Here is a 26,954-nt window from a genome sequence, read left to right as displayed (position 1 = left end):
GATTATCTGATGTGGTAGGTATATTGGCAATGCTGTTGTAATTTTTTCATTCTGTGCCAGAGGTGCCACTTGAGTGGCCTTAATGTTTAAAGTTAGGGTTTGTGGGCAGTGATGCCCAAAGCTGTTTTTACTCTAGGGATGAGAATAGTGACTACAACATTTTTTTTCAGATGTCCTGAAGTAACAATATTGCATTTAAATGCAGTTGTACAGTCATTGTTACATGTAGCGAACAAACAAGAAAACCTATATCTAACATTGCTAGAACTAGTAAATTCTGAACAAATTGATCTTAAGCACCACTAGTTGTACCTCTGTCCTACTGTGTGTAGCAGGCAAATGGAAGGTTATAACTTATTCTACTTATTTCTAACCCAGTTCATAGTTCAAAATAACTTTTACCCTGACAGCAACACAGCTTTGTTACCACTATAACTGTTTGGCAAGAACTGCCAAGTTTTTTTTCATGCAATGCCAAAAAGAAACAACTCAAACTTTGTACTATACTACCAGCTGTTATCTAAGTTTATATAAGTTCTGGTACATACTGAAGTTTTATATTGTCTATGTATTCTATTTTTTATTTTTTGCATATTTCCACTTAAAAATTTTTTGTCATGTCTATATTTTTCTTTGACTGTATTAATTGTGGAGCTCTTAGTTTCATAGGTAGGTACTAGGCTATCTGCCCGGGGGCATTTATAAGCCTAGCCAGAGTGTAAACCTCCACTGAAAATGGGTTCCTGTCCCAGTGGACTTTATCGGTCAACAAATGTCAATAAAAATAACGTGCCAGCTCTCCATCAGATGGTGGGGAGATTTCTGTAAGGTTTGCGTTACTCCATCCCAAAGTTAAGATAAGCCCATACCTAATTTTCTTCTACCAGTGGTGGCCAAAGTGGTTCGATCTACTTCTGGCAATACAGGACATTCTGATTTCTAGACATAGCCACTGCTGGTGGTTCTCTCTCGGCCACTGCCGGTGGTTCTCTCTTGGCCACTGCTTTAGGGAACTGGGTGTTGTAAGCTCTCAAACTTTTGCAACTCCTAGCTTATTGTAATTGAAGATGTCAAGAAGCTTCCTCACCAATCTAGGAATCTTCCATCTGGCAGATTTACTCTGCCAAGTGGAAAAGGTATTTGTTGAGGTATTTGGTACCACTCCTTTGGCTTGGTTTGCTTTTCCGCTGTCTGACATGCGTATGACATTGAACCTTAGATGTTCGTGTTTCACTGTTGCAGTCATTACTCTTGGGTTATCCTGCTGGCAGGCTACCCACAGTCGGCCAGAGTTCCAGTCTAGGTCCGGTGTCAGTTGCTGTCGCCTCTTCCCTGACGTCAGTGCGCCAGGGGTATAAAAGATGCAGCTGACGCCATTTTCTTCAGTCTTTCTTGCCGCACGGTGCCCGAAGCCAAAGCAGTTCGCAAGTGCCGGTCGGCCGACTCCTGAGATTTTCAAATCGGAATTTCAGAACCGAAGTCTTCATTAAAGCTAAGTGCCCCGTTGGGGAAACTTTTTTCTTGCTCCAGACCGATGTCAGAAAAAGTTAACAATTGTATTTCTTGTGGGAAGCAAATACCTCATAAGGATTTTCACTCTTACTGTATTCCTTGCCTAGGCCCTGATCACAACATTGCTAGCTGTCGGTTTTGCGCTAGATTTAACCAACTCACTATCAAGCGTCGGTTCGATTTTGCATTTCATTACTTTGGCCGAAGATTTAATTATATAATGCCGTCGGACCAACCGACAACTGGAGTTTCCAAAAAACGTAAGGACAAGGAAAAGGATAGGCATCCGAGGTCCAAAACCGACGAAGCCTCTGCTAGGCCAGTTGCTGGTTCGCCGGTTCTCTGAGGCGCTTTCGCAGTCCCTGGCGCCTGCTACCTCAGAGCCACAGGCCTCTTCCGACTCCCACGTGGAGCTGACTGGGCCTTTGGATACTCAAGGTATTGGACACTTGGAAATCATTCCCTCAGATGGGTCCGGAGCCACTGAGCAGGCATCTGCTTCTGAGGGTGTTTTCAGACCTACACAACTATATATTAAGCCATCTTCAGCTTCAAAGACTAAAGCAGCTGTAAAGACAAAGAAACAAGGACAGCATTCTCCTACTCAGACTTCTATGCCTAAAAAAACAGATGCTCAAAATGGCCGAAGACCTAATTACTCTGATCAGGGGCTCCCATCCCCCTCCTGATAAGAGGCCTAGGCAAGAGACAGAGTATGATTCTTCTGATCAGGTTTCTATTTCCTCTGATTCCTCTTCTGAACAAGATTACTCCATGCTTCTCTATGAGGATTCTGATGCTGAAGAATCCATTCCTTCAGCCTCTCCTCCTGAGGATTATTCTTTTGGGGAAACCCTGCATACCATGAGGGAGCATTTCCACCAGGAGAGCCAAGATTATTCTGAATCTAAGAAAAGGCTCAGAGACTTCCTCAACACAGACCTCTTGCGATTCCACCTGTTCTAGACATTGTAGATGCATTTTCAGAGTCCGGCCTGTCCCCTGACTCTTTACCCCCTGCTCCTGCTAAGCCAGACAGATACTACAGGGTCCCGGATTCTCATAAATTCCTGTATAAAACCCCCGCTGCTGACCCAGAAACTATATCAGGGTCCCAAGGGGGTTAAAGCTTCCACTGCAAAAAAAAACTGTCCCCTCTGATAGGGATTCTAGGGCTCTAGACAGATGGGGGGGGGGTCTACACTTCTGCTACTCTGGCTGTAAGGGCTTTAAATTGTCAGTTTCATATGTTTAAATATCAGCAATATTTAATGTCACTGCTTAAACAAAAATTGTTGACAAGCACTGAATGTTCAGAGAACAAGGAATTGCAGGATTTATTGCATGCAGCTGAACAAGTGGGAAAGCATACTTTGCAATGTGTGGTTATGATTCTCTGGAGGCCTCCTGCAAGGGCCGCTGTTACAGGTTCTGTTATTAGAAGGCATGCTTGGTTAAAGGAACAAAATCTGCCTGATCATGTTAAAGCAAAATTATTAATGCACCATTACAGCATGATACTTTGTTTGGTACTAAAGCAGAAGAGGTGTTGAAAAAAATGGAGGATAAAGCAAAATCCATGCAGGCAGTCAAGGATTTCTTAGAGGTACAGCCACCCAGGTTTAGCAGAAACTGGCCTTCTAAAAATTGGTCCTTTCCAGTGTCAGACAGACCACAAAGAGGCAGATACAGGCATCCCAGAGGCAGATCTCAGCCCCAAAGCTCATACAGGCCTAAACAATGGGGTGCTTCTACCCCCAAAGGCGGAGAAGACAAATCTCAACCTTACAGGAAACAGTCCCAATGACTTTCCTGTACCAGATCCAAGCACTTATCTTTTGGCAGCCCCTTTAGGGGGAAAACTAGCACTTTTTTCATCAAACTGGCAAATGGTTACCCAAGACAAATGGGTCCTGAACATAGTGTCCCAAGGCTACAGATTCCATTTTCACACCCTACCAAGGTCAAAAGGTATGCCAGACCTGCCACACAATCAATGGGCAGAGGCACAAAAACAAATTACAGCCCTCATGGACATGAGGGCCATTCAGCAAGTACCACTACAAGAGCAGGGGCAAGGATTTTACTCCAGACTTCTTCTAGTACCCATAAAGGACAAAACCTGGAGACCAATACTGGACCTGTCAATTTTAAATACGTTTCTGGAAGTTCCAAAATTCAAGATGTTTACTGTACAGCTTCTGCCCATGCTGGGCAAGAAGGCTTGGCTCGTAACTTTGGACTTGAGGCATACCTGCATGTCCCAATCAGAAAATCTTGCAGAAGATACCTCAGATTCATAGCTGGCTCAATGCATTACCAATTCTCTGCACTGCCCTTTGGCTTATCTACTACGCCCAGGGTCTTCACAAAATGCCTGGCACCAGTAATTGTGTTTTGCAGACAAAAAGGAATTCAAATATATCCCTACTTGGACGACTGCCTAATTCAAGCAGAGAACAAAGACATTCTTCTGAACCATCTGGCATTTGTAAAAAGATTACTAATTGGCCTAGGGTACACAGTAAATGAAAAGAAATCAAAACTAGTGCCCTCACGAGATAATATTCCTGGGTGCAAGTTTAAATACAACTGCCCAGATGGCTTATCTCACTCCAAACGGACAAAAGCATCTGACTACTTACTTCAAGAAATTGGCAACAAAAACCCACTTATCTGCAAGGAAAATCCTGCAGGCCTTGGGTTTCATGGCATCTTGCATTCTACTAATTCCATATGCCAGACTGCATATGAGGAAACTACAATGGTACCTAAAAAGTGTTTGGACTCAGCATTGCCACAGCCTGGAGACAGTAATTGCACTCATTCCCTGCCTGCAACAGGAGTTTCGATGGTGGGCAGAAGCCTGTCACCACAAGGGTCTGCCATTCAGTTTACCCACAGCCAGACAGGCACTGACAACAGATGCATCAGATTATGCTTGGGGGGGCATATGGCAGGAAAATGTATTCAGGGCACATGGCCTGCAAACCAGATGCATCTTCACATCGATCAAAAAGAGATGCTAGCTGTTCAAAATGCCCTGACAGCTTTCAAGGACCTGCTTCATCCAGGACAGTTACTGATAAAGACAGACAACACTACGGTCATGTCGTACATAAACAGGGAGGTACACATTCCTATCCCCTCTGCAGACAAGCAATGACCTTATGGGACGCAGCATTGGCTTTTCAAATTCACCTGCAAGCACAATTTCTGCCAGGAAAAACAAATACTCTGGCAGACTAGCTAAGCAGAAACCTCATGGATCCCCACGAATGGAAACTGGATCCACAAGTCTTCTACATAACAAGGAAATGGGGATGCCCAGACATAGATCTATTTGCCTCCCCTCAAAACTGCCAATTAGAGATTTTGCACAAGGATTTATCACAAGCAAGCATGGAAAGTGGACGCCCTATCCTTAAGCTGGAAAAAACTAACAGTATATGCTTTTCCCCCACTGCCTCTCCTTCCCAGGGTACTCCTAAAGGTCAGACAAGAGAAGCCAAAAATGATACTGATTGCACCAGACTGGCCACGCCAGCACTGGTACCCAATCCTAAAGAACTTGTCTCCAGGTCCAGCATGGATATTGCCTCAAACTTCTCATTTGCTGACTCAACAAAATAATCAGATCCTGCACAGCCAACTCAGGACCTTAGATCTAGCAGCATGGCGGATAATGTAGCCATTCAGAGCACTCCTCTTTCAAAAGCTGTTATGGATGTTATCCAGGAGGCCCAGCACCAGAAAATCTTATGCAGAAAAATGGAAGAGATTCTGTGCTTGGAACCAGAAATAAGGCATTGACACGTGTGTACCAAACATCACTCAGATTTTACAATACCTAACTGAGATGCTGAACAAAGACCTTTCCGTCTCATCAATCAAGATTTATGCCTCTGCCATTTCAGCCCATTACAATACAGAACCACCGATTTTTTTTTTTCTCATCCTTTAATAAGGCAGTTCCTCAGAGGGGCCAAAAACATTAGGCCTCCAAGGAGTGCACCAATTCCGGCCTGTGACCTCAATTATGTTTTGGAAAAACTCACACTGCCTCCCTTCGAGCCAGCATCAACAGCAGATATAAAATTCTTATCCTGGAAAACAGCTCTGCTCCTAGCAATAACGTCTGCAAGGCGGGTCTCTGAGTTACAAGCACTCATGGCTGTGGAACCTTTCATCATTTTTCATCCAGACAGGGTTTCTCTGAGGACAAACCCTACATTTTTGCCTCAAGTGGTGTCCAGTGTGGCCCTTAACCAAACCATTCACTTGCCAACCGTTTATCCTAATCCGCAGAGCAAGGGTGAGAAAATTCTGCATTCTTTGGACATAACACAGGCAGTTACGTTTCTACTTGGACAGAACTAAGGCTTTCAGAAAGACTGAGCAACTTTTAGTTTCATATGCTGCAGGATCACAAGGAAAGGCGGTCTCAAAACAGACCATTTCTAAATGGATAGACCATTGCATCCGTTTCTGCTATTTTCAACATGGCAAATCAGTGCCTAAGGGCATTAGGCCTCATTCCACCAGAGCAGCAGCCACTTCAGCAGCCTTCCTCAGGGGAGTACCAACCAAAGATATCTTGGAGGCTGCAACATGGAGTTCAGTGCACACCTTCACAAAGCACTACCACTTACCTCTATACTCCAAGTCCAGAGCAGGCTTTGTCACTGCAGTTCTGCAGGGCCTCATAGCCTGTCCTAATACTATTTAGCCCAGCCACCCTACCTCAGCTTTGGGATTCAACCCAAGAGTAATGACTGCAACAGTGAAACACAAACATAGTACAGTTGTGTACCTACCATAAATGTAGATGTTCGAGTGTATTCACTGTTGCAGTCCAGGTTACCCACCCACCACCCCCCTCTTCTTTGCTGGGACTTATCTGCACTTCTCTATCCTATGCAACCTTTTTGGTGTATTTGCTTGTAGATGAAGAAAATGTTATTTTTGTGCATGCATTTTTATTGGCATATTTTTCAGCCTACAAATTGGGGTCCCTTGACATCTGGGGCAAGAAAAACTGAAGAAAATGGCGTCGGATGCATCTTTTATATACCCCTGGCGCACTGACGTCAGGGAAGAGGCGACAGCAACAGACGCCGGACCTAGACTTTGGAATTCTGGCCGACTGCGGGTAGCCTGCCAGCAGGATAACCCAAGAGTAATGACTGCAACAGTGAATACACTCTAACATCTACATTTATGGTAGGTACACAACTGTACTTTTCACAACCTCTATGCATGTATCGGTTGCTTTTCCTAGTTTTCACTCTTGGGTTTGTGATATTCTCATTTTATTTTTATATTTTAACATTTGTTTACCAGAAAGTCCAACTTGGAACAAAGCTAATTTTCAGCAGAGGCCTGGGGAGAAACTGTCCAGATGTATGTCTTTGAAATGTGGGAGGAAACTGGAGCACCCAGAGAAAACCCTCACGAACACAGGGAGGACATGCAGACTCTGCGCAGAACGCACCCCCCAGCAGAGAATTGAACCGGAGGACCTCTTGCTGTGAGGCGACAGTGCTACCGCTGCACACCACTGTGCTGTCCATTTGACTATTGAAGTCCAGTTGGCATTAATCTCCACAATGGATTTTCTTCACCCTCTGTGGCAACCCACAAACTGTGGGAAACCTTTGCAAATAGGACTGTTCTCTTGCTTCCCCTTATTACAAATTTGGCACTGCCATAGGATCTCAAATTTTGTGCTAGAAGCTTTTTCATTCTGGAAGGGGCAATGGCGCTGCCCTGATTAGTGAGGGTGTTGAGTGCTCTGAGCATGGTGTAGAAGGAATACCATCTTTTGTCCATTACTAACAAGGCAGCAGCCCAAGTAAAGGACTCGAGCTTCAGTGTATTATGTTACCCCCCCCCCCCAAAAAAAAAACACCTCCATGCAGTTGCCTGGTGAAGATCAGCTAAAAATTGGTTTTCTACTCATCCCCTTAACCAGAACTGGAGATTCGTGGCTCCTTCATTCAGAATCTGGAAGGAAGTGCAGATCAGCTTTCACTGTTTGCAGCCTCCCTGCCAACATAGTGGGAGCACTTCAGTGAGTGAGGCTGAAACTTTGGATTGCTTTTCTCGAACAACCCCTACTTTGAGCATAGTCCTCTGATTCACCCTTAGAGGGAAGTCTTGTTTGGATATACTTTGTAAGATGAAAGCCCATTTTTATATGTGCAGCAAGAGATATCAAACACCCAGAAAAAGTTATTTTGGTTTGTTGGATGTGAATGTCCCTGTTGTAGTAGTTTCCAGTTTTTGAAGTTCTAGAGTTTGCTATCTTAGCCACCAAGGAGCTGGACACTCCTCCTGTTAAGAATTCTAATAGGTTCTTTAGGGTCCAGGAGTTACGTTCCTGTACAGACTGCATGTAGCAGGTGCAGTGGTGGCATTTGTCTTCAGAGGAGGAGTTCTGACTAGTGCTGCTCCCTGTACTCTTCCCAGTGGTACACCGACTAACGTGGAAACGGAGTGTACAGCTTGCCACTCTGGCAAATAGAGCCACTAATTTCTACAATCAGGTTTCAGATTGTTCTACACCAGATGTTGAAAACTGGGGAGGTGGTTGTGGATACAAGGACAGAATGCTACTTATCTTAGGTGACTAAGATAGCCAGGAATGGATGCTGTGCATGGATGTCTGAAGACTGCTCACATGTGAGGTGTCCTAGGAGTAGACCTATTTGCCTTTCAGAAAAATGGCTTAGGAACTTCTCTAGAGCATCTCACAAAGGAGTTGGGGCAGTACATAACTTCCTTCATGTGGACTGACCTCACTCTGCTTTCTTTCTGCATTCACTTTGATCCCCCCCCCCCGAGTGATTTAGTAAGCAAGGGAGGAACAATGCTGTTCTTAATTGCAGTCTTTTAGCCCAAACAGTTTCTTCTCAGTCCTCATTCAAATGTCCAGGGTGAAACCTTGTGCTTTTGCAAATGGCTCAGACTCTGGTCAAGGGGCTGTGATACAGCCCAATCTGGAGACATTGCTGCCCATTGCCTGAATAATGTAACTTTTTGGGCTTTAAGTGCTTTGTGACTGGGGATGTGTTGAACGTAATCAGGGTAAGAAGTCTGTTGCAAAGCAATCCTACTTGGCCAAAATAGAAGAGGGTTTGTCTAATGACCCAGAAATGATTAGGACCTTAGTAGAGCACCAGTGTCAACAATTTTGCAATAATTCAGTTGCTCAGTACACTTTGTGGCATATGCATCTGTACAAGTATTTTCCACAGGTATTTTTGCCTGTATGCTTGTAAAAACATGTCCCCCAACATCTCTGCAGACTTGAGTCCATCTGAGACCACCCAAAATGGTTATTGCTACTCCATGAGCTTTAAATTGTATTGCTGAAAAGCTAATACATTCAGTTTTATACCTGTTGTCTCTTGTATGGGAAATCCGCTTCACTTTCCGTTACCTCCACTAGCAGAACTTTTCATTTGTAGGTGTCTAGTCTTTCATAAGGACAGTGTCATCCTTTGAACCAGTTCCACTTGTATGCCAAAAGTTGTGGTTTTTCCTCAATGATAATGTTAAATGTTTTTTTTACCTAATCAACAGAACAAGGGAGGAAGAAATGTTCATTCCTTAGAATGCACTCAGACAACTAAATTACTACCGCATTCAAACCAAAAACATCCCAACTTAATTGTGTTTTGTATCTATAAAGCAGTGAAAACCAGTTCCACTCAGTTTATAAGCAGCTTTTATGTTTCATCTTATTTCACTACACAGTGAAAAGGAGCTGGTATAGCGGGTATAGCCGCCACTGTAGCCTTTCTGAGGGGGTAGGGAATGAGTGGGTGTAGCCTTTTATGGACGCAGTTTACTGTGCTATCCCCTATGTTTTCCAAACTCTATAGGCTACATTTTTTTTTCTAGAGCCGGGTTGGGTTTGCAACTGCCATGCTGCAGGCCCTTGTAGCCCTGTTCTGTCAGTCTGTCCACCCCCTAGTCTTTTTATGGACTCCATGATTAGGACTACTGCAGCAGGGATCTGCATACTACGCTTATGCAAGAACTTGTCATAATAGATATTTAAGTAGATTACTGTTGTACTTGTTCCTTCCCACCATTCCCTCTTTTCTTAGGCATGCTGGTCTTGGGTGGGTTACACCAGAAGTGTATCTAGGGTGGGGTGAAAGGGGAAACTGCCACTGGTGCATAGTGTTTGGGAGGGGGGGTATGATCAGCCGATCAGGATCTCTATTTAATGCAATACTGGCTTTTAAAAGCTGCTATTGGATTTGTAGGCAAACATGAGTGTTGTAATAACTCTGGTGTAAATTGTAGCAACTCTTCATAGGTTCATAGGTTAGTACTAGGCTAACTGCCCTTGTGAGCCATTTTAAGCATAGCCAATTATCCCTTGCGAGACTTGAACCCTGCACCTTGTGTTTCTAAGGCAAATGCCTTAACCATTAGGTCACCCTCCCAACCCCTGTTTGCTACAGTTCAGAAGTAAAAAAAAAAAAAAAAATGTAGCACTGTAGCCCTTCATGCAGTTAAAGTATAAACTTGGCAAGCAGTTTGGTGCAGTTACATTTTTTTGTTTAAATAAAATGTGCAGGAGGAGGGTTAAGGTGGGGCACTGTAACAGGACCTTAATGGCTGGGGGGGTGCCATAGAAGGAATGCAATTTTTTTTCTCCCTCCAGTGGAAGAGCTGGGGAGGGGGTGTAGCTCTAACTGTAGCAGCGATCAGCTAATTAGTGACATGACATGCCTCTTTTTTTCATTCACTTGAAGAGCTGAGGGGGTAAGGTGTTGGTTGAGCCAGCTGCTGTTAGTAGTACTTCTCAAGGCCTCTGTACTGCTGGGTAAGGTGTTGGTTGGGCCAGCTGCTGTTAGTAGTACTTCTCAAGGCCTCTGTACTGCTTGAAGTAGGGAACCCTTACCCCGATAGAATCATTGTCCTTATCATTGATGGTGTATGGGAGATGCCCTGTAGTCATACTGGGCAAGAAAGCTCTAAAATGGTGGAGATGCCAACTTTATATTGGGAATTTATTTGATGTCTGCGTAGGGCGGACCATCTTTCTAGTCTGCAGTTAGAGTACTGAGCTTTGAAGATCTGTATGGACGTTGAGCCTTCTGTGGTAGTGGGTGTACAAACATCTACTTTTGTAATTTCTGACAATTGTACTACAAGTTGCTTTTTAGGAGCTTTTCTTTCAATGGAGTAGATTAATGTGACTTTCTTTAGACTGAATTTTGTTGGGTTTGACTAGAATTTCCCTCATTGTAGTGTTGCTAGTGAGCAGGAAAAAGAAGAGCTGCTTGAAGAGAAGTCAAGAACAGAAAAACAGCTTGTTGAATTGCTGAGTACTGTAAGGTAAGCTGCTGCAACTTGTTTATGTATAGTTTTCTCTTGCATTTGAACTGTGTTGGTGGTTGGCTGAAGATAATACTACATACATTGCCCCGTCATGAAAATTTAGATTTAAAAACTGGTTGAATTTGCTAATCTCCTGCGTCCTCTGGGTGGAAGGAGTTACTGCATTTAAGCATACTATAAGCAGGGGGGAACTGACATCCACTAGTGCTACTGTGCTAATCATTAATTCAACATTTTTATTGAAGATTTCAGAGATGCAGTATTGAACATTGTATGATAACAGCCTTACAGGTGGGAAGTAAACATTTTCTGACTTGGGTAGAAATCACCAAAGCAGTAAGTGTTTGCTCTTGAACACATTTTGAACAACCGTGCCAAATATCTTCATCTTAAATGGTTACCTTTCACAGTAAAGTTGTCTCCTTATAGGGGAGTTTATCTGCATCCTTATACGAGTTAATACATGCTGTTTTAAAGATGTGAAGCATGGTCTGTAACGAAGTTCCACAATTTCATGTTTTTGAACTTTAGAAATGATGGTGAATGAGTTCATTATGAATAGGGATTCCTTCCATTCAGTGTAACAGATGTCATTCAATAGCACTGTTGCAGTATCCTTTACTTAAGGGAAAGGATCTCCTGCCAAGGGTAGCCCAATGTCTGGCCAGTATACCAAAGCCTTTCATTCTTAGAGGTGCCGTATGTCACACACGTGCTCCCTGTGCAATGTGTAGGGCATAACGATAATGTATGGATACACGCATTTAGAACTGGGAAAGCCCCAGGAGGAACAGAACACCCTGTGGGACAAGGGTAACATATGCATCTAGAAGGAAAGGCAGAGGAACCCCTCTGTCATGAGGGGGGAAAAAAAGCAGGGAAGAGCTAGGACAGAGTGGATAGGAGGAAGGGACAGAATACTGCAACAGTAAGAAGGACATCTACTGTTAAGATTTTACACAACTGTACTATGTCCTTCCATATCACTGTTGCTGTATTCTTTACCTAAGGGAGAGCACAAGCTTAAGAGGAAGCCTGAGAGGAGGAAGGCACAGAAGAACCCTCTACAAACCCATTCAGGATAGCCTTGGCAATGCCTGCCATGGCAATATCTAACTTGTAATGCTTTGTGAAAGTATAGACAGAGGACCAAGTAGCAGCTGCATAGATATAATTGAAATCCAGACCCTTAAAATCCAGGAGAGGAGGCAACTGCAGTAGTAGAATGTGCCTTTACGGATGAGGATAGGCATATACCATGAAAAGCAGAACTAAAGGAAATGACCTTAGAAGTCCAGGAGGAGATGGTTTGCTTGGAAATGGCCAAATCCAAAGTCCTGGGATGAAAGGAGAGAAAAAAAAAACTGCTCAGATTTGCAAGCAAGTTTTATCCAAATATGTGATCTGTCTGTGCAAATCCAAGATGTGAAGAACCTTCTTACAGGCAGACTGCAGAGAAAGAAGAAAAAGGAAGATGAATTGATTAAGGGACAACTCACTGACCACCTTTGGCATAAAAGGATTTAGTATGAAGACAACTTGTCTCTGTGTGAAAAACTAAGAAATTAGGAATAGCCATGGAGTCTGAAGTTCAGAAACTCTTGGCTTTGGTTGGTAAATGCTTTATTTTGGTATGTAGTAAATAATGGTAGATGTTTGTCTTCTAATCCTCAGCTTTTGGATTTCGGATCCAACTTCGGCCACTTATCAGACTTTGGGTCTGTAACTCACACTCCTCACCTTACCCACAATCTAATCCTCTCTTAAGACCCAGATTACTTCTGATCTCATTTGCAGCTATACTAATCAAATGTGGCTCCTGTACTTCCCTGTTTGTTTAAAAAAAAAAGTATATTACAGAATTTTCTTATCCGCTAGTCATATCTATAAGTTGCCTTTTTATACCTTTCACACCTTGCTCTTTTTTTTGCTTTTCCTTTGTTGATGTTCTTCAAGTAGTCTCTTCTACTATTGCTGGTAGTTCCCTTCCCTTCTCAGGAGTTGTCATTGCCATTGCTGGTATTGATTCTAAGCTAGATATTTTTTCTTAGTGTTTCTAGGTGTTTTTCTTTCCTTTCTGTTTTAGGACTTTGACTTGGCTTGTAAAATGTCTAAACATACTGGTTTCAAAAAATGTTCCTCTTGTGGACTTAAGCTACCCAACTCGGATGCCCACTCTGTGTCTGTGTGTGTGTACACGTGTACGCGTGTGTGTACGCGTGTGTGTGTGTACGCGTGTGTGTGTACGCGTGTGTGTGTACGCGTGTGTGTGTACGCGTGTGTGTGTACGCGTGTGTGTGTACGCGTGTGTGTGTACGCGTGTGTACGCGTGTGTGTACGTGCGTGTGTGTGTACGTGCGTGTGTGTGTACGTGCGTGTGTGTGTACGTGCGTGTGTGTGTACGTGTGTGTGTACGTGCGTGTGTGTGTGCGCGCACGTGTGCGTGTGCACGCGAGTGCACGCGTACGCGGTATGCGGTATGCGTGTAATGCGTGTGTACTGTCTTGGGGATGCATATTTGAAAGTAGTGTGAAATTTGTTCCAGATTTAACTGCAAGGCCTTGGTTGAGTGCAGACACTAATTAGTTCTTACGGGTCTGTTGCCTTCCTCTTCTATATCTGGCGCTTCCCACGCCACTCAAATTAAGAGAAACATCAAAGTGGGAGAGAAACATCAAAGTGGGAGAGAGAATAAGGTAAGCCAAGGGGAGTCAGTGCTCCCCTAACCGTTCTCAATGTGCTCCAGCTTGGCTCCTCCAGTCAAAGTTTCTAAGACATTGAATCCATCCACTCCTTCAGGTCAGAAGACATTGGCTGCTAAGTCACCATCCCTTTGACAGCCTCGTTTCTCTCTGGACCTAATCTCATCCAGGCTACGCTTCTCTTTTCTGCAAGAGACTATGCAAAGTGTCAAGACTTCCAGCTACCTCCTTGTCCTTCAGGTCTACCAAAAGCCTATCTGAAGCAGATGTGGACAGGATGATAGGAAAATTTCTCAGAACCAGAATTCAGTTGGGAATATCCCTGGCTTGGTCTCCCATGGGATGTGTGAGCTTCAGATCATCCCAAACAGCTTTTCTTCTACTCTGATCCATTGGCTTAAGGGGTACTGGATCAGAGAATCTTGGAGTTATCCGTGGTTGAGTCTGAGGGCTTTGTCTTTGTCATCTTCACCTTCTCTGACCCGTACTAGTGGGGTCACCGATCCATAGCTTTGGCGCCAGATCTGGGCGTAGAGGTTAGACTCCTAGGTTTTCAGAACTATCCCTTCCCCTATGGAATAGGGGGAATATACTGAACCCAAGGATATTGCCAATATCCTGGCAGATCGATTTAGTGCCAACTTCACCCCAATCTCACACCCTATTGGGCCCATCTCAATACCAAAAGATTTCCAAATTCCGATAATCACGGCCACACAGGTAGAAACCGCACTCTCCAAAGCTAAGAATACAGCATCCATGGGACCAGATGACATCCCAGGCTGTGTACTACATGAACTACAAAATGAACTGGCACCTCACCCAAGTGTCATGTTTAATCATAGCCTCACCTCAGGCTTCATGCCCACTGAGTGGCGCACAGCTACAGTTATCCTGCTCCACAAGGGAGGATCCACCTTGGATCCCGGGAACTACCGTCCCATCAGTCTGACGAGCCTGATTTGCAAGGGCACGGAGCGCATTATCATGGAACTTGTAAACAGACATTGGCAACCTTCAAGCACTGGACCCCACCCAGTTTGGGTTTGTGAAGGGCCGATCTTGTCTCCTGAATCTAATTGACTTCTTCAAATCAGTCTCCAGAGCTGTCTAGACTATCTGGACCTCGCCAAGGCCTTTGACACCATCCCCCACTCTGGAATCATAGATAAACTTACTAAGCTGAGCATAAATTCCTACGTCACTCGATGGGTTGCTAACTGGCTTACAGACAGAACCCAGACAGTAAAAGTAGCTGACTCCAAATCCAGCTCCAGATAAGTGGAGTACCTCAGGGTTCAGTCCTGGGACCACTGTTGTTTAGCATCTACTTCTCTGAAGTACAGGCCAACACTAAAGGACTCTGGCTAACAAAGTTTGCAGATGACTGCAAACTGCGAGCCATTATTGAATCCCCAAATGATGTGGATATTCTACAAAAGGGCTTACAGAAACAGATGCCTGGTGCCAGAGCCATGGGCTCAAGCTTAATGCCAAGAAATGTATAGTTATCCCCTTTGGAAAAAAACATGTACCCATGAATTACCACATAGGTGGCAGGACACTAAACATCGAAAGTGTAATGAGACACTTAGGGACACAGGTGGACAGTGCTCTCACCTTCGAAAACCACATTGCCGCAACAGTCAGGAAATCCTATGTGGCACACCTCATCACTAAGGGCTTTTCATCCAGAAAAAAGGAGGTCATTGTCCCACTGTACTCATCCCTCATTAGACCCATTATAGAGTATAATGCCCCATTTGGTATGTACCTCACAAGACATCAGCAACAGCTGGAAAGGCCACAGAAATACCTCACTAAAAGAATCACAGGCCTAAAGCAGATGCCATATACTGACCGTCTAAAAAAAACTCCAGCTATACTCTGTGGCATATAGTCTACTCAGAGGCGATCTCTGCTTAACATACAAGGCCATGTCAAACCCTGAGCTGTTGGACTTGCTCCACTTAAAGAAATCCCAGTCCCTCAGAGCCACACACTCCAGGGATCTAAACCTTGTCATCACAATGAACAAAACATGCTGGAGGGATAGGTTCCTGACCCAGAGACTCCCCATACTCTGGAATAGATTGCCCATATATATCAAGCAGAGCGCCTCATTGGATGGGAGATAGGAAATTCACCCCGGGGATCATGTCAGTGGCCCTGCTAGACAGGGGCCTAGAGAAGTAAATATTGTGGGAAGAAATATCCAGGGAATTGTTATGGCAAGGCTTGCATAGGCCCTAGGGCCGATAGCCTAGTACCAACCTATAACCTCTGCATTTAGGTAGCTCTGCTCTGACTTGTGTCTAAGCCAGGGCCATGTGGTGGTCTTGGATTTCTCCAGGCAAGTGGCTTTGGTGCTTACTGGAGTGGTCCTGAGCTCAACATTGGCTTCTGCCTTTGTGGCAGCTGAGAGAGCTCTCCACATGACTGGAGTTGGGAACATCCTTCTCCTCTCTGGTCCCCCCTCCTCCACAACTCTCTGCTCTGGGTCCAGAGTTTGGTCATTCAGTCCCATTGGGCCAGCTGATCCTTTCTAGCCATGAGACAATACTTTTACAGGAATTCCTACATGCTTCTGGGTCTTCTTGGATCACCCCCATGAGGAGGCTCCCTGGAAGTGTAAGAGTAAATGGAGGTATATTGATTCCCAACAGGATTCTTTGACAGTAGACCAAGACTTCGATGAGGGAGAGGGTTACCCCTTGAGGACGTCTCATTCTTAGAAATTCTCAGACTTGAGACAGAATGGTGTTGCCTTTTTTTTTTTTTTTCTCTCTTCAGGCTTTTGGAACCTGCTCAGCTGTCCTAGGTGGTACCTTTGGCTTATGAAATAGTGGATCTCATTTCCCATCTGGCTTAAGGATCTGGATATGGCAGAACCCATTCATAAGAAACCATTCAAGTACTTAATTGCACCTAAGGACAGTGTCCATTGGAGCAGGGATCCCTCATTTGATGCCATGGTGGTTGGCCACATCCACCAAAAAGAACTTGAGGAATGTCCCTCTGTCCACCCCCCCCCCCAACACAGTCTAAGACATTGGACAGATTCTAGAAGTGAAATTTTTGCTTCAGCAACCTTTACCTTGCTGTTGCTGAATTACTTGGCACATTTCACAAGGTTTCAGAGGGATCTGATGAAAGCTTACCAAATTTCTCTCAGGGTGCATGTTGGTGGAGGGTGAAAGGCCCATTTCACAGCTGCATACATGATCTAAAGGGTAGGAAACAAGCATGTACAGAACTAGTGGCCAACAGTATCTCACACACTGACCCCACTGAGATAGCAAACGTGCTATCGGATATGTTTGGTGAAAATTTTACTCCATTATCCCCTCCTAATTTACAACAAACCTTCCCCCAAACTACTTCCTCCCACCCTACATATGTGAAGAGCAGGTCCTCAAAGCCTTGTCCAAGACAAAAAAGCACAGTTTCTGTGGGACCAGACGACATCCCAGTTCGTCTTTTAAACATGCTAAAACATGAGCTAGCATCACCACTAAGTACTCTTCCAGTCATAGCCTAAGCACAGGCTTTGTTCCTGCTGAATGGAGAACAGCAACAGTTATTCCTCCACAAAGGTGACCTAGCAGTAGATCTGGGGAAGTAGACCCATAAGCCTGACCAGCCTAGTCTGTAAGGCCTTGGAATATTTCATTATGGACTGCATAAATAGACATGGCCTTCAAACCCTGGATCCTACCTAATGTGGCTTCATGAAGGGCAGATCCTGCTTGTTAAATCTTGTGGATTTCTTTGAAAATGTGACCAAGGCGATTAATGAGAGCAAATCTGTGCACACAGCATACCTCGACCTGGGAAAGGCTTTTGACACTATCCCACTTTCAAGCATTACTGTTAAACTTAGCAAACTGTAAACCCCTTGGTTGTAAGATGGCTTGCCAACTGGCTCAGACTGGACACACCCAAAGTGGGTGACTCCATATCAGCCAATAGACCTGTTACTAGTGGGGTGCCACAGGGGTCAGTGATGGTGTCCCTACTCTTTGGTATATACTATTCAGAATTTTGGGTCAAAACTAAGGGGTTGTGGCTGACCAAGTTTGCAGATGACTGTAAACTAGGTGCAATCATTGAATCCCTGAATGATGTCAGTATACTCCAGGAGGGTCTCGTGCAGACCAACAACTGGTGTATTGGTTACGGTCTCGAACTGAATGCAAAGAAATGCATCATTCCCTTCGGCACAATGTCCTCTCGCACTATGCAATTAACAATACCCTAAGTACCCATGAAGTGGTAAGGGATTGGGATCACAAGTTGACTGACCTTAACTTTGGCCACCATGTGTCTATTGTAAGGAAAGCTTTCTACCTAGCATACTTGATTAGTAAAGGCATAGCCTCGAGCAAAAAAAGTTATAACCCCCCCCCCATACTCTGCACTTATCCAGCCCATAATTGAGTATAATGCCCCATTTGTTATGTACTGTGCTAAGCACCTGCAGCAATTAGACCTCAGAGGTTTCAAACCAGGATCAAGGGGCTCCAGCATGTGCCTTGCGCAGACAGACTAAAATCCCTGTCACTGTACTCCATATTGTACAGACTTCTTATGGGAGACTTATGCTTGGCCTGCAGAGCAATCCAAGACCCAAATCTAATGAACTTGCTGCATATCTGTAAATCAAATGTGACTAGGGCTGCCAGTTCCAGGAGACTAAATATGACCTGCTACTTAAATAGGACATGCTGGAGGGACAGATTATCTTCCAGTGACTGCCATGTCTTTGTAATAGGCTAACAATGTGAAAGAGTACTACTATGACACATTCAAGAGGAACCTGAACGAGTGGATAAGGGACTGTAAATTCTTACCGGGGATAGAGGCCACAACCCTCCTGGACATGGGGGCAGTCATCACTAAATGTAATCTTTGGTATTGATTAGCATTTCTTATGGTATTGCATTGGAAAGAAACTGCTATGCTTAGTGACCTTTGGGTCGCTAACATAGTAATCTCCTATGATTTATAGCTCTTCTGTGTTTAGCAAGATACTGCAGTGGACTCTAGTAGTCCAGTGGTCTGAGTTGACATCCCCTGATATCTTCCATTCGAATTGTATGTATCCTGATGGATCTACACGCCAGATGTTTCTCAGGGCCACCCCTTTGTTTTACTATTGCTGCATCTAAAATGAAACATTTTGAGAACCTTGTCTTTCAATTTAAGACTTCACTGGCAATGTCTAAGTTTTAATGCGTACCTGCAACATAAAGCCATCCCAATAAGTCTTAGGCTACTTAAAATGCCAATGTTCAGAGACTAGTATCTGGACCTACTAAGAAGATGGCAGCTGATAAATCTAAGTTGCTCAATTAAATATATGGAATTGATGAATGGTTTCTTTGAACCAATTTAAACAGAAATGCGCACAGAAGTTGAGAACTTGTATATTGAGCTGATTAATAACATGGAACAAAATGAACAATCAGATCTTTTTTATGACACTTTACAGCGCATAAATCAGTATGAAGCTCGGTTAATTCAAACAAAAAAAAAATTAGAGACCTCAATGACTTTAAAAAAAGGGTATGTATTTTACTGGGAGAATGACTAAGAAGTAAAACTCGGAACAGACAGTGGTGGTAACAGATGGCACAGCAATTATAAACAAATATGTTAATTCTGGTCATCTAACACATACAAAAGAAAAACTAGCTACAGTGGCTCAAGATGTTCAGATATTAGCTAATGCAAGAGACGTAGTAATCGCTTTGAACAGATATGAACGGAATGCCCTTTATGCCGAAAACTAATGAAAGAAATGCTATGCCAGTCAGAGCCACCAATCCTGCACTTGTTGAAGCCCAACCTCGCTTCTGGAATTCTCTCCTGCACAACAAGCAACAAACCAATATGCCAAGAAGGAATATATTAAATATAAATGGAAATAATACTCATTATGCCGTTCCTCAATCAACAGAAACACTAGCTAGTGAACAAGCTATGATGGATCCAAACATCCCCAGCATTGGCTCCTATTGATCTCTTCCTCCATCTTTTTTATTCAAGGAACCTTTACCTCTACTGGCAAGAAGAGCACGAAGCAGAAATGTAGTAAGAGAAGGAAGAAAAGTGAATGGTCCTGCTACAAGCAGCTAGATGAAGGTTTATAAACAATTGTTTATAACGTATCCAAATATAAATTAAGCCCTAGTGAACAATGATTTGAGAAAGGGCTAACTTATATTCTAGCATGTTATACTGTCATGACAATGACTATTAGTGAACTTAAATATTTTATAAGGAACTTTAAATTTAAAAATTGAATTTTTTGGATGTAGTAATTTAAATGTTGCACAGTTCGAATGCCGTGAGTACTTGCATACCGAAGGGCAATGACATTACCGAAGTGTCTGAACGGATAGTAGAGCGAAAGAGAGATTCTTTGCATATGAGGGGAAACTTTAAATTTCATAATTTGACACCTGAAAAGCAGTCTGCATGTAGAAAATTGATAGAAAATCCAAAATATTGTAATAAAACCAGCAGACAAGGGAGGTGTGGTTGTAGTAATGGACACTGAATATTATGCAGAGCGGGTCTATATTACATGATCGAAGTTTCAGAACTTCGAATCTTATATGGTCAACACCATATAATCAAAGTTTTGAAACCTTGAAAATGTAGTAAAGCACAACCTACAAAAGCAAATCATTTAAATGCTCTAAGCAGGGGGGCAAGCCCCCCTGCAACCCCCCTCACCCCCCTGCTGCTTAAATATACCAACTCCAAGATTGCACTACAGTGCAGAAAAGGGAAATCTTCTCTTTTCACACTGTACGGAGATCTCCGTTAAAAGATTCAAAGTTTCAAGACTTCGATCATATGGTGTCGACTATATCAGATTCAAAGTTTTGAAACTTCGATCTTCTGATATAGACCCTGCAGAACAAATGTACTGGATGTTGGCCTCTACAGACCATCAAATTATTTAATTAAATGAGACAAATGAGATTAAGGATGTTACCCGTCATCTACAAATTCTATACAATAGCAATAAGATTTCTAAGGAATTAAATGATTATTTTTCTGTCGATCAACTGAAAATTCCAATAATATATGGGGCCCCTAAACTGCATAAGTCATTATCAACTCCAACACCGAGACCCATAGTCTCAGGCAGAGGATGGATAACTGAGCCACTGTTGAAATTCCTTGAAACACAAATAAGAGTGAATTTTGAGCACACATGAACCATTATATGTGACACTGAGAATTTTTTTGTAGTTTATATGAATGGTCCAAAAATAATTACTTCAGTTGTCTATTTGTGATGTTAGATGTAGACTCATTGTTTACTGTGATCCCTAGACACTTTGACATATAGTCAGTGAAGCAATTTTTACTAGAATATTCTGAATATGAACAAAGGTACAAAGAAACACTTTGTGATTTGCTAAGGGTTGTACTAAACAATGTTTTCTTATTTCAGCAACAATTGTATAAACACATGGGGTGGCAATAGGTACACCAGTGGCACCCGCTTGCCAACATTGTGATGTATATATGGGAGAGCCACTTCATTCAGGCAGATAACCCTTTAAAACATAATGTTTTATTTTACTGTCATTTTGTGGACTGCCTGTTTTTAATATGGAAAGGAGACCATGTTTGAGAAGTGTTATGAATATATTTCGAATACCTGTCATTTTTAAAAATTCAAAATTACGGTGTCATTTGATAAAATAGACTTTCTTGATACAGCAATAATGAAGAATGAAGGGACTTTGGAGACCATTCTGTATCAGAAACCTATAAAGAGGAATAGCCTATTACATAGAAATAGCATGCATCCAGGCTACACCTTTAAGAATGTGACTAAGAACCAATTCCCTAGCATAGCAAGACTAAACACTATTGAATCAAATATGGTTAACCAAATAAATCTAACTGAAAGATTCTGTTGACTGAAGTTATGAGGTGATGCATTTATATGGTGATACTCAAGTCGTACCATTAGGAAAGCCTTTAGTTCGAGGAATACCTTGGATATATCGACCAAACAAAAATCGGATGAGTTAAGAGGTATAAACATGTAATAAAAATACATCCACTGTTAAAAGAATAATTTCTAGACATTGGCATATTTTACGGGGCATACCGAAACTTAAAAATATAAGTAACATTCTCACTTCACATATAAGAAACATAACCTTAAGAACATCTTGTGCTACAAGGAACAGCCTAAGCTATGGTTCAATAGTCAACAAATTAAAAAAGGCACATATAAATGTGGAAATTGTAAATTTTGCATGTATATGAATACAGATGCATCCATTCACTTGGCTAGTAATAGGAATATAACATTAAAAGCATATGAGAACTGGAATGCCAAGAACCTTGTATATGTGGCAATATGTATAACGTGGCTCATACTATATCGAGAAAACCAATCAAACTAAAAGAATGTATTTGTAGCCATGTCTCGGAGAGAAATACTAAGAACACAAATGCTTTATATAAACACATTCTAGAAAATGGTGACAGCCATATGCTTAACTTTGCCATACTGGAAGTATGCACAGCAGAAATACGAGGTGATGATGTATTGAAAACTGAACTAGCAAAAGTGAAGTGGATAATTAGGGTCAAAGCTGATATACTAACAGGTGTTAATGACATTGTCCTTTTAAAACCTTTGCTGAAACACAAGCATAATTGTATCTGATTTACATAATTGTCATGTGACTGTTTTTAAGTATATAAGCTACGTTAATCTTGTTTAGCACCTGAGGAAGCCTCTAGGCTGAATTTTAACTTTTGTTTGTGTTTGAAATAAATGCTTGTTCCAGTGATTTTATTTTTGGTCTGGGACATCAACAGATTGGGGGGATGACCTGAAGGCAATGAGATTTTGGCAATGCACTCTCTTCTGACTGCTTTCGTTAGCAATGGATATTCTGGGGAAGTCCAATGTTGTAGTAGACCAAGCAGATCTTTTTTGTATGCCTCATGAGTGGTATCTCAGTCCTTCAGTGGCAGAGCAGATTTTTCACTAATGGGGCCAGCCGTACTGGCCACAATTCCAAATACAGCAGTATTTTTTTTACCTAATCCCCCCCCGGGAATCACAGATGGGTGCTCTGATCCAGGACTGGCCCCTCAGACTCCTTTATGCCTACCATCCCCTACCTCTCTTATTAGAGTTTTTATAGAAAGCTTTTCAACAGAAGAGCAAGGTGAGCAACAGTGCCCCATTCTGACCTCGACAAGTGTGGTTCCTATTCCTTTGGCCTAATCTAAAACACCCACCTTGGGTTATGGATTCCCTTCTGGATCTTCTATTTCACCCTTCCAGGTTACCTCACCTGGAAATACAAGCTGTTATGTTGATTGCATCATTTCTCCACTTGCAATGATGGCTAGATAGTCCAGGCTTAGGCTTTACACATACTTACTTCTGAAAGTCTCCACTAGGAAGATAAGCAGTTCTTTATATCTTGGTTAAGATAAATCTAGACAATTTTTCATTGAGCATTACAGCAGTATTAGAATTTCTGGCTTCCATGTTTCATAATGGAGCAAGTTACTCTACAGTCAAAGTACAGCTGGCTACAATCTCTAATTTTCATGTAGGTAAGGAACATTTGTCATTGGCTTCCCTTGAGTTATTTAAGGCCTTCTTTAAAGGGATGTTTTTTTGCTCACGCCTCCTATCAAGGATCCTGCCCCTCCTTGAGACTTGACTATTCTTCTCCAGACCTTGACTCAGATTCTCTTTGAACCTGCAGCAAGGCTGATTTTAAAATTTTTGCCCAGAAAAAAAAAAAAATTCTAGTTGTCATTTCTTCTGCCAGAAGAGTTTCAGAACTTCAGGCTTTATCTTGCCAGCTACCTTGTATCATTTTTATATAAAGCCAGGGTTTTGGTTTGCACCAACCCTTCCTTTCTTCTGAAAGTAGCTTCTGAATTCTTCCTAAACTACTCCATTAATTTACCAGTATTCTTCCCAAGATTCTCCATTTAGAGGGGAATATATGCTTCATTTATAGGCTGTACACAAACAGCTGTGATTATCTCCACAGAACAAAAGGTTTTGGGAAATTGGACCAGTTATTTCATTTTCAAAAGCTAAGTTGGGACAACCTCTCTCTAAACTTACATTAGCACAAAGGCCCACTGTATTCCTTATGTTTATAAGCACAAGGGATTGATTTTACCAAGACTGCCACAGGGTCATTTCACAAGATTAGTCTCCATTTCTTCCGATTTCTTACTCTGAACTAGAAATTTGTGTTGCTGCTACTTGGTCCAGTACTCGTGCTTTCATAGCTCCATAAAATTGTATACAATTGCTAGGAACAGGATAGCATTTGGTTCTGCTATACTCTGGAATATCCTCCCATGAGACCACCCTGAGTTGACAAGAGCTGGGGACTCTTTCCCAATGCTTGAGGATTGGCAAACACAAGATACAAAAAAGTGCCATAACGATACATCTGTGGTGCCTGTTTTCATCATTCCTCAGCCTATCCTTTCTTCACTGTATTAGGTTCATAGGTTGGTACTAGGCTATCGGCCCAAGGGACTATACAAGCCTAGCCATAACAATTCCCTGGATATTTCTTCCCACAATATTTACGTCCCTGGAACCCTGTCTAGCAGGGCGACTGACATGATTCCCGGGGTGAATTTCCTATCTCCCATCCAATCGTCAAGGTCCCTTTGGCGCTCTGCTTGACATGTATGGGCAGTCTATTTCAGAGTATGGGGAGTCTCTGGGTCAGGAACCTATCCCTCCAGCATGTTTTTTTCATTGTGATGACCAGGTTTAGATCCCTGGAGCGTGTGGGTGTGAGGGATTGGGATTTCTTTAAGTGGACCATGTTCAACAGCTCGGGGTTTGACATGGCCTTGTATGTTAAGCAGAGATTGCCTCCGAGTAGACGATATGCCACAGAGTATAGCTGGAGTTTTTTTTAGATGGTCAGCATAGGGCATCTGCTTTAGGCCTGTGATTCTTTTAGTGAGGTATTTCTGCGGCCTTTCCAGCTGTTGCAGATGTCTTGTGAGGTACATACCAAACGGGGCGTTGTACTCTAATGGGTCTAATGAGGGATGAGTACAGTGGGACAATGACCTCCTTTTTTCTGGATGAAAAGCCCTTCGTGATTAGGTGTGCCACATAGATGGATTTCCTGACTCTTGTGGCGATGTGGTTATCGAAGGTGAGACCACTGTCCACCTGTGTCCCCAAGTCTCTCATCATACTTTTGGTATTTAGTATATTACAACCTATGTGGTAATTCATGGGTACTTGGTTTTTCCCAATGGCGATAACTATACGTTTCTTGGCAATAAGCTTGAGCTCATGGCTCTGGTACCAAGCATCTGTTTCTGTAAGGCCTTTTTGTAGAATATCCACATGATTTTGGGGATTCAGTAATGGCTCCCAGTTTGTAGTCATCTGTGAACTTTGTTAGCCAGAGTCCTAGTTGTTGTCCTGTACTTCAGAGATGTAGATCCCAAACGAGCAGTCCCAGGACTTGAACCCTGAGGTACTCCACTTGTCTGGAGCTCGATTTGGAGTCTGCTACTTTTACAGTTTGGGTTCTGTCAGTAAGCCAGTTGGCAACCCGAGTGACTTGGGGATTTATGCCCAACTTAGCAAGTTTATCGATGATTCCAGAGTGGGGGATGGTGTTGAAGGCCTTGGCGAGGTCCAGATAGGCTGTGTGGACCGCCTTACCCTCGTCCACAGCAATGGAGACTGATTCGAAGAAGTCATTCAGGTTCAGGAGAGAAGATTGGCCCTTCACAAACCCAAACTGGGTGGGGTCAAGTGTTTGAGGGTTGCCAATGACTTTGTTTACGAGTTCCATGAAAATGCGTTCCATACCCTTGCGAATCAGGCTCGTCAGACTGAGACTGTAGTTCCCGGGATACAAGGTGGATCCCCCTTGTGGAGTGGGATAAGTGTAGCTGTGCGCCACTCAGCACGAAGTCTGAGGTGAGGCTATGATTAAACATGACACTTAGGTGAGATGCCAGTTCATTTTTTAGTTCATGTAGTACACAGCCCAGGATGTCATCTGGTCCCATGGATGCTGTATTCTTAGCTTTGGAGAGTGCGGTTTCTACCTGTGTGGCCGTGATGACCGGAATTTGGCAATCTTTTGGTATTGAGATGGGCCCTTTTGGGGGTGAGAGGGGGTGCAGCTGGCACTAAATTGATCTGCCAGGATATTGGCAATATCCTTGGGATCAGTATATTTAATGCCATTCTGTTGTAGCTCAGAGCAGATCTGAGCATTGCCATTTAGATTCTTGACATAGCTATAGAATGCCTTGTGGTTGTCTTTGGAATATTTGGAAATTTTATTTTCGTAACTAGCTTTGGAGGATTTTGAGGGATCTCAGCTTCTTACTGAGGCTGGTAAGGGAGTTTTTTGCATCCTGGGATTTTCCTCTTTTCTGCAACAGTTTCTTCTGTTGTATAGTTTGTTTATGGCAGCGGACCACCAGATTGGCTTCCTTTTTTTGGACGAGAGCGTCTTGGTTCTATTTGCAATGGCATGATACATGCATGAATGGATGTGAATGGATGTGCTCGTACAGTGCCTTAATGTAGGATTCTGCAGTCAAACTTTCAGCTTCCGTCTGCATGGGTGTAATGAAGTTTGTCACTTCTGACTTGGGTAGCATGAAGTTGGCTTTGGAGAAGTTTTTTACGGAGGTTTCCTTACTGGGGGTTGAGGGTGGGATGTGAATGTCAAGGGTGATTTGATATGGTCAGACCTGACCAATGAGGGGGTGACCACTGTTGTGGAGCATCTATCTCCCATGTTGGTAATGACCAGGTCTAGGATATTGGAGACCCTGGTGGAACAATGGACTAGCTGATCCAGGTTATTGGAATTTATGAATTCCAAGAACTGTTGGGAAAAGGTGTTGGTACCGGAGTATTTTTACCAGTTAATGGGAGGGTAGTTGAAATCACCCAGTATTAGGGTGTTTGGTTGTATCTTAATATCTTCCAGTATGTTTAGAAAGGTGTGTGAATCTTGGGGCATGATGGGGGATCTGTAGCAAGCTACAGTTTGGATTGCAGTCTTACCTATTGTTAATTGCATCTGGAGAATTTCAGATGCATTGTGTTGGGCAACTAGCCTGGTGATGTGAATATCCTTGGTGAATATGGACACTCTTCTACCTTTAGTGCTTTGGTCTTGGTTTGGTGGCTGAAAAGTGTGGTAAGAGTTGTAGCCTGGTATTGCAGGGGGCGCTCTATGGAGCCCTGAACCAGGTCTCAGTTACTGCACAAATATCGATGTTCTCCATTTTTAGGAGTGCCCCGAGAGAGTGCACTTTGACTTTTAGACTTCTAGCACTGAG

At 43.0% G+C, this 26,954-nt stretch overlaps 1 protein-coding gene across 1 annotated transcript in view; it reads left to right on the top strand.

The window, feature by feature from the left end:
- The window catches only part of HMMR (hyaluronan mediated motility receptor), a gene marked incomplete in the record, with an annotated part of 1,493,987 nt that overhangs the window by 680,049 nt on the left and 786,984 nt on the right, over positions 1 to 26,954 (top strand). The window contains 1 exon segment of the mRNA XM_044068985.1: positions 10,786 to 10,872. Coding sequence (XP_043924920.1) covers positions 10,786 to 10,872 — 87 coding nt within the window.

The sequence above is a fragment of the Protopterus annectens genome, chromosome 4.part0, assembly GCF_019279795.1.
Source record: "Protopterus annectens isolate FY-2018-M chromosome 4.part0, PAN1.0, whole genome shotgun sequence".
Taxonomy (NCBI): Eukaryota; Metazoa; Chordata; order Ceratodontiformes; family Protopteridae; genus Protopterus; species Protopterus annectens.
This window is presented reverse-complemented; position numbering and strand designations above follow the sequence as displayed.